This window comes from Solea solea, chromosome 13 (genome assembly GCF_958295425.1).
Source record: "Solea solea chromosome 13, fSolSol10.1, whole genome shotgun sequence".
NCBI lineage: Eukaryota > Metazoa > Chordata > Actinopteri > Pleuronectiformes > Soleidae > Solea > Solea solea.
The window spans coordinates 16992434-17001027 of record NC_081146.1 but is presented as its reverse complement, the minus strand read 5'-3'; the positions used below and the strand labels follow the sequence as shown (position 1 = coordinate 17001027).

Below are 8594 nucleotides of genomic sequence, written 5' to 3'. Positions count from 1 at the left end.
CATTCCTCCTCTTTCCTTTCTTAAATCCTTATTCCCTTTTTCCACCCACCCCTTCCCCAACTGGATCCTTGGCTCGGCCCTCAGCTGTCACGTGATACAAATCAGAGATCTACAAAAAGCACTCAGCTTAATGTGTATTCATACCTGACAGATAGGAACATCAGGAGGCCACTGTGAGTTTAACACATGAGGGGAGAAAGACCCTTGGCACAGTTTCACTTTTCAGCACTGACTCCACCGTAACTCCGCCATCAGCAGGTAGGTGGTTTGATTCTCTTCTAATTTAGAATTATGACAAGTAAAGTGATAAAAGCAGCAGAGACATTTGTGTTGCCTAATCTTATCATCAGAACATTACCTTTGTCAAAAATCCACAACATACTGTTGTGTTTTAACCTAACACACTGTAGAGCAATTTAACTTTTTTTCTAATCTAAAAAGAATAATTTGACATTTGTGTGCAGATGCATCACTTCAACTTTACTTATTTGATTTTCTGTGGCTTTAATAAGTGAATGATGGTTGTTCCAATTCACTTAAGTGACAATTTTTTAGTTGCAGACGGTATATATATATATATATATATATATATATATATATATATATACAGAAAAACACATTTTAATGCAATTCTTATGAAACATATAAGAGTGCAGCAATTCCTACATTCTCCCATTTTGTCCCAGTCAGCTCCCACTAGACTTCCTATTTGCATTTTTGGGAAACAAATTACACCATAGTACATCAACTTAATTGTGGTACTAGAGGAGAAGTCAGGGGATCATCAAAGGCATGAGGATGAATCGCCTTGAACCCAAACATGTTTGTAACAATCAAAACCCTAGAGGTGACTAACAGACTAACTAGAAAATCAACATTTCCATCTCTTACGCTAAATACTGCTAACTCTCAGCCATTGTGCTGTCTCACAGTCACTGAACATGTGAAACCACCTAAACAAATGATCTATGCTCAAATTATGCTTGAAACACTCTTCTTTTACTAAGTCAGTGTTTTGGCCTCCCAATTTGGCATGTTCCATTTTTTATTTTTTATTTTAAAATCAACTTTACTAAGCACAGGGACGTGGTGCAGTGGCAAAGTTGACAGACTGGTCTTGACAGGTGATTGTGAAACTAGAGATACAAATCAACACAAGACAATCTGGTTCATCCAAAATAGCTGCTTGTACAGTGCCAGTAAAAATGATCTTATGAATAAAGAGAGGAACAGATACATACACTGTTTGTAAAGTGTGAAGCTACAACTGTTCTTTCCCACCACAGCCTGTGTGTGGAGGTAGAACACATGGTTGTGTGAAGGATCGGGGGGAGGGAAAAGAAATAAAAAAAGAAGAGTTATTCAAACTAAGCCTCTCCCCTTAACTCTTTTCCCTCCCCTTTGTGAGATACTACACACACACATTACAAGAGAGACCATGTGGCTGATTTTGAAAAAAACAGTCTTCCAGCAGCGTCATTGTAGACAGAGCCCATGTGCGCCTGTGCGGCCCCTCCTCTGTCAAGTGCAACGGACACACGGAAGCAGAACGTGAGCCTGGGTGACTCTGTGAGTGGAGGAGAAAAGGGGGAGGGAGAGCTCACACAAACACACACATGCATACAGACACTTAATGCTATAGTGACAGGACGAAACTGTGATCATGATGCAGTGAGAGGGTTCTGAATAAAAAGATTAGAGTCTGAAGAAGGTAAGAGAATAGTATTCTTACAGTACAGTGGATGTATGGGGAGAGTAGTGGTTAGTTGACTGCTGAAGTACAGTATCAGTCTATTTCCTGTTTCATACCATCTGCTTCTCATGCTGTGATGAAACGGAAGCATTGAACAGTTTTAGATGTAGTGGTTATGAATAGAGTTGGTCATGTTTAACATGTTTAATATAGCCACCAGTGTTTCCTTTTCCTTGAATGTGAATGATCTAATTCTATTCTTTAAATGTTGATAAATGACATTATTTGGTCAGCTTGTGGATATTTTGGAACCTAGAACTATATTTTGAACCTAGAATTGGTCTTCACCATCTTCAAAGTTGTATTCCTCCCCTTCACACCCTTCACCAAACCAATGTATTTGTTTATGTCACAGCCACATGGTGCTTTTTATGTGCGCGGTTGTGTGTCAGTGTGTGAAAGGTCAGGCCTTTAGACGAGAGCAACGGAGGGAATTAGAGGCAGAGAAAAGGGGGGAGAGTGGGAAGGTCATTCCCAGCCACATGGGAACATGTCCTTGTTCACATTCAGATTTCAGAACATTTGGCAAATATTTCACTTAACCTCTATGTACTACAACCACACAAACAGTATGTTACATTTGAAAGGCACTTGTTTTATATGTAGTAATTCATTTAGTTGGGTTTGTCTCATTCAAAAAAGGTTTATACCGTCTTGTAGCCCAGATTCTGCCGCTTAATTTCATGTGCAACATCACTATATTCTTTCGTGCTCAGTGCAGTATTCCACAATATCATATATAATATATATATATATATATATATATATATATACATATATATATATATATATAATATATCCAGAGCGTCTCAGGGGACCTTTGGGCTTTACTCCCTTATGAAATTAAGTTTCACATTCTTCAAATCTAACTGCATTATGTTGTGTCTGTGTTTCAGAGAGTGTACGTCCACCTCAATCCTCATCATGTCGCTGCTCACGCACGTGCTGGCCTGTCTGTTTGGTATGGGCTCCTGGGTGGCCATCAATGGGATGTGGGTGGAGCTCCCTCTGATTGTTCCAGGGATCCCAGAGGGCTGGTACCTGCCGTCATACCTCACGGTCATCATCCAGATGGCCAACATCGGTCCTCTTTTTATCACCCTGATGCACCGCTTCCGTCCAGGGGCACTGGATGAGCGGCGAGTCATCTACTGCATTGTGGTGTTGGGGATCATTGCTACATTCCTGCTGGCTTTCTTCTGGAGGGACACAGTGACAATAGCGGGCTCTTTGCACAGTGTTCCCCTGCTGGTCTTAAGCTTCCTGCTCTCTGTCGTAGACTGCACCTCCTCCGTTACCTTTCTGCCTTTCATGATGCGGTTGGGTCCACAGTACCTCACAACATACTTTGCAGGCGAGGGCCTCAGCGGTCTGGTGCCTGGTCTCGTGGCTTTGATTCAAGGTGTTGGTGTTGTCCAATGTCAAAATGCTAACAACACATCTGATAATGTCACTGTGGTTGAAGGTGCTGAGCTAGAGGCCATCTACCTGCCCGCTAAATTCTCTGCTCAGGTCTTCTTCATATTCCTCAGCGCTATGATGGCTGTGTCGCTGGTAGCCTTCATCCTACTCAACCATCACCCAGCTGTGGCTCGGGAGAGGAAGAATGACCTCTACTTCAGTGGGGATCTGAGTACGGGGAAAAGAGAACAAGGTCTGTCTCTGCATGCTCAGACCCCAGAACAGAAGCCAATGATCAGTCCCCTGGACTCAGTCAGGAGGGAACCCAGGAGCTCTTTTGGAAGTGGTACATACAGCAAGCTTGAGGTGATCTTCATCTTTGTGGTGTTGGCCTGGGTCAACGCTCTGACCAACGCAGTGCTGCCCTCAGTGCAGTCCTACTCCTGTCTGCCTTATGGGAACAAGGCCTACCACCTGGCTGCCACCATGGCAGCTGTTGCTAACCCAGTCGCCTGCTTCATAGCCATGTTTATACCAATTAGGTAAGAAAAACACACTTTTTACACAAAAATGTAAAACTTAGTACATATACAGCCAGATAGTGCAGAGTGTAACAAAATATATGCTCTGCTTCCAGGTCTCTCATCTTCATGGGTTTCATGACCATGTTTGGGACGGGATTTGGAGCCTACAACATGGCCATGGCTGCTCTTAGTCCCTGTCCACTGCTGGTGCACAGCGTCTCTGGAACTGTAGTCATAGTAAGACTCATGAATGATGAATTCAGGCATAATGCATAATGTAGTTTTCTTTGGATTGTAAGTAGTTGTTTTTGGTTCAATAAGATACTGTATATAGATTTAAAAATAAGCATTCAAGTCTAAGTTGAACTGCACTTTTAAAAACCTCCTGAATTATGATACAAAATAGCTATTGAAGAAGGCTAACATGGAATCAACCATGGACATGGACGTGATGTTATTCTAATGCATATCATCTATCTCCTCTGTGCTGCAGGTGCTGGCCTGGATCCTGTTTGTCCTGTCCCTGTCCTATGTGAAGGTCATCATTGGAGTGATTCTGCGGGATGAGGGCCACAGTGCCCTGGTGTGGTGTGGGTCAGTAGTGCAGTTGGGCTCCATGGTTGGGGCCATATCCATGTTTCCGTTGGTCAGTGTCTATGGACTTTTTAAGTCAGGTGATCCTTGCAACACCAAATGCTCAATTTAGAAACTATATATGTTGAAAGTTAGCACTGCTGTACAACACTGAAACAAAAAGAGCAATTTAGTGATGTTTAACTTACTCACATAAGCGTTACATACTCCAACCTTTATAACTTATGTTACAGGTAATCCGACTTTGACTCAGAGTGTATCACAACCATGATGTGTTTTAACATAGATGTCTGTATTTATTGACTTTTACAGGGAGATCTACACATAGCTGAAATGACAGTAAGATTGTCATTGTCTCAGACGACAGACCAAATGAATAGTACTATAATATATAATAGTAAACACTACTGAGCACTACTTCAAAGCAATTGTATTTGATAAGTTGTGAAAGTGTAACACATTGATGTTGCTTTTGTACCTCTGGCTTTTAACATGTACCTTGACTTGAGATTTTTTGTGGTTTAACATAACTTGCTTTGTTCATTTTACGAGAGTTTACGAAAAAAAACAAAAAACTGTTTAACTATGCCAAATAAAACCTTTTGTTTTTATTGCTGCCTCAGAAAGGTGTTTGATACTGCAGATGATCCTTAACAGCCACTTCATCCAAACCCAGCTGGGACAAAATGGTTTTATGCCCAAGAACAGCGAGTGGATGGGGGTGGGGGGGTTGGTTGAACATGCTGTCGGTGGTTTACCATGCTGTCAGACAGCTGATCTGCCACATTGTAACACAACTTCCATGCTGTTGAACTTATATATTATGCCTAAGAAAAGAGCTGTCTGGCAGCATGAGGGCATAAGTAGAGACTGTGTTGAGCACTTTACTTAGGGGTACATATTTCACCCACAAGTGTAAACGCATAAAGACAAAGTGCAGTTTCCATTCAAAGAGTTTACTCTACACTGCAAACCCCTGAATTTTGTAGGGAGGAAATTAGCTAGAGATGGGGATATTTGACACTGGGGCTCTGAAGCCTGTTTCACTCTCTTAAAGAAGACTGATAAATGACCTTTGAGGCTTCATACACCACAATGAAACACCTGAAGTGAGGTAACTGATTTCAATCTTCGGGCGCTGTTTCATTTGTTATAAGGAGACACAAAATGCCCTGTGTTCCCTCCCTGCTTTGTAGCATTCATCATGTTCTCTCATTGAAAATCAAGAAAAGGTACAACGCTGAACCACTTTATTAGACCACCTGTCATAAAAATGAGAAAAACTTCCTAAAACTAAATATGTTATTGTTATTTATTTGGCAAATAACAAACTGAATTCACCGTTTTATACCCAAATATGAGCCGTCTCACAGGGTTTCTTCCCTGAGAAGTCAGAAATTAATCAAGCGTAACATTCAACTAAAACTAATGTTTCTGTTCATGAATGCAAGTAAATAACTATAATTTGATATATATTACTTTTTTCAGTGTTTTTGTAAAATAATAATAATAATTACATTTTAGCATTTAAATTACAATTTAGGTTAAATAGCTTCTACACACTGGTGTAGTAACCATAACAGAAACACAAACAATGATTTTGATAATTACAATGCTGTTAATTTAGGGCAGCTGTGGCATAAACCTTACATTCAGTGGTGGTTGAATTAAACACTGTATATGATCCAAATCCAGGTATGTCTTTATGTCTTTGGGGATGTCTTCAAAACACTGGTGTTGAAATAACCTGTAAATCTAACCTGTCATATCTAATCTACATCCTGTTTTTTTAAGCAATTATAAGTAGTAACAGAACAAATTTAAACATTTTATGAGTAAATTGACATTTCAAAATGTTGTAACACGTTCACGTGTGGACAATGATTCTCATAATGAAGAAACAGTTGTATTCCTTTTGTGTTTGAACTGGAATCAACAACATGTGCGAATCAGTGGAAGTGTGGCAGCTGAACTTAATTGATGCCTTGATGGCCAAAGCGGAAGTCACGTGTGCGCAGACCCTACCAGCTGATTACCGAGTGGGAACCAGGTGTGCACCTGACCTTCTGCCGCTTCTCCTCCTCTCTCTTCTACAGAGCAAACATTTGTTTGTTTGTCGTCTCATTCCGCAGCCAAAGAAGATGGAAACAATACACAACCAGAGAAGAACTCGTCAGCGTCTTCTCAGGCGGCAGAAGTTATGATACGAGGAAGGTTTTTAAATCTACCGCGCTCGAAACATAGATAACAAATTAATAAACTGCCGTCACGTGCTGTGGGCTCTTTTAAAAAAGTACATCGTGGATTAAAAACGTGGACAGAAGATCAGAGACGGCGGCTCGACCCGGTCCAAAATCACAACTAATCCACCAAGGTCAGTGACACTTGAAATGTTATCTCAGCCTTAGTGTAATTCCTGACATGTGTTGTTTCAACTGTGAAAGTTTTATTTTGGTAATACATTATAAAGAAAAAAAGAGTAATCATTTGTGCAGAACGTTTTTATGAGCAGGTCCATTTCACCCTAGATTTGTCAAAAATTAGAATCGATTGAGGCCCAAATGTACTTTTTTTTTGGCTCAAATGAAAGCAATGAGCAATCCTGTATACTCAGCAATGTGAAAGTGAAAAAAAGAGAACTCTTAATAGTAGTCATCCAATATTCTATACATTTTTAAAGCTTATTTTTTGACACTCCATAGATGTATACACAATTTCAGTTCACCAGGTATTCCCCACCTAAACTGAAACACATGTTTCAAAGATGCACACATGCCTCTTAATGGTCTATTTTTTTTTGTCTCATGACTCAAATATGGTATTTATGAACTGCATATACTGTCTACTTAATGTAGTTCAACAAAGAAGTTGTTTCTTTATATAATTTGCGTCAAAAAAAACTTTTACATTTTGGAAATTGACAGACATACTTCTTCAGAGACCAGGTCCAGCTCAACAGTGATGCAAAGACCTGCTTCTTTCAGTTTACAGGTGAGACTCTTGTAAACAGACACTTTACTACCTGAACCAAACAAACACTTGGTTTGTAAATACTCAACATTTAATACAATTATAAACACAGTCAACAAACTACTGTATTTTTTATTTGCATTTACAAATAAATGCATACAGGCTTTTTTGATCCTATTCCCACCAAACTAAAGATTTTTTTTCTTATTTATTCAGATCAGTTACTACACAGGCTGGATGTTGCAGTAATTCAACCCTTGCCTAAATGAGAAGTCATGTGATGCTGTTGCACAATATTCATTTTTGACATATATTTATTTCTGAAGTTTTGGTTTGGTTTATTCTTGTATTTGCAGTCCACACTGAATTAGGTGTTTGAAAATATTTAGTTTTCTACATTTTGGCTGCAAAATGACTTCATATTATGATCCACCTGTTATCATGAATGTCATTACTGATGACTCATGTCAGACATACAACTCTAATTAATGTTAGTGCTCTGTCAGGAAACAGTTTCCACAGTTTGAGTCTTGATACAGTACCTGTAATATTGTTATAAGTTAAACTTACTTACTTATTGTGTGTGTGTGTTTTTTTTCCCAGTTCGAACTTCATGAAGATCTTCAAAAAGTAAGGGTGATTGTTTCTATTCTGGGAGGCTGCTGTGCCCCCATCTTGCTCTTCGCTTGGCTGCTATGCCATGAACGCAGTGTCTGTATGGTTGTATCGTGGCTGCTGTGCCACTCTTAGGTCTTGCTTTCGATATGCTGGTGCATTTGCCTGTCCCCTCTCTTTCTCCTCCTTTTTGTCACTCTTTTTAATGAATACTTCTGGAGAATGATACATGAAGCTCTTGCCAGAAACAGACTCAGCAGGAGCCAAACAGTGATGAGAGATGTGCCTTCTGTATTTGGAGGGAAACCGTGGAATATTTCGTGTGGTCCTGCGCTTGGTAGAGACTGATTCTGACCTAGCTAGTGGTCTGGAGGATTTGTGTGTTCGACTATAGCAGGAGTGATATGGTAGTGAGTTTGAAGGGTTTGTTAAAGTTTCTCTGATATTAAACTGTATGTTTTTTGAGGATTTTTTCAATTTGGATTTGATGAAATTATAGTAATGCACTTCATATCCTGATGGAAAGAAAATGTGTCTGATCTGTCCAAAATGGCTGCCATATCATGACTATAAAATGTTTAACGTACGCTCAATGAATATTCATGCACTTTTTTAACATTTTATTTTTAGATATCGACAAAGGGATACGTGTCATTTTCATATTGTATTCTTGGATGGTGCAAAGGTGTAGCCTGGTGTTTCCACAAAGCAAGTACCATTTACTATGGCATGGTTTT

The 8594-nt window shown here is 39.7% G+C and overlaps 1 protein-coding gene across 2 annotated transcripts; it reads left to right on the top strand.

Moving 5' to 3' along the window:
• Positions 1-112: 112 nt before the first annotated feature.
• Positions 113-4883, top strand: LOC131471350 (riboflavin transporter 2-like). Of its 2 annotated transcripts, none has more exons than XM_058647862.1 (4): positions 113-258; positions 2650-3696; positions 3792-3915; positions 4172-4883. In XM_058647862.1, the coding sequence occupies exons 2-4, from the start codon at positions 2678-2680 to the stop codon at positions 4382-4384; spliced, it is 1356 nt and encodes a 451-aa protein (XP_058503845.1). In that variant the 5' UTR covers positions 113-258; positions 2650-2677; the 3' UTR covers positions 4385-4883. The 2 variants fall into 2 exon arrangements, with proteins under 2 accessions (XP_058503845.1, XP_058503843.1); XM_058647860.1 differs by lacking the exon at positions 113-258 and adding an exon at positions 1558-1711.
• Positions 4884-8594: the final 3711 nt, after the last annotated feature.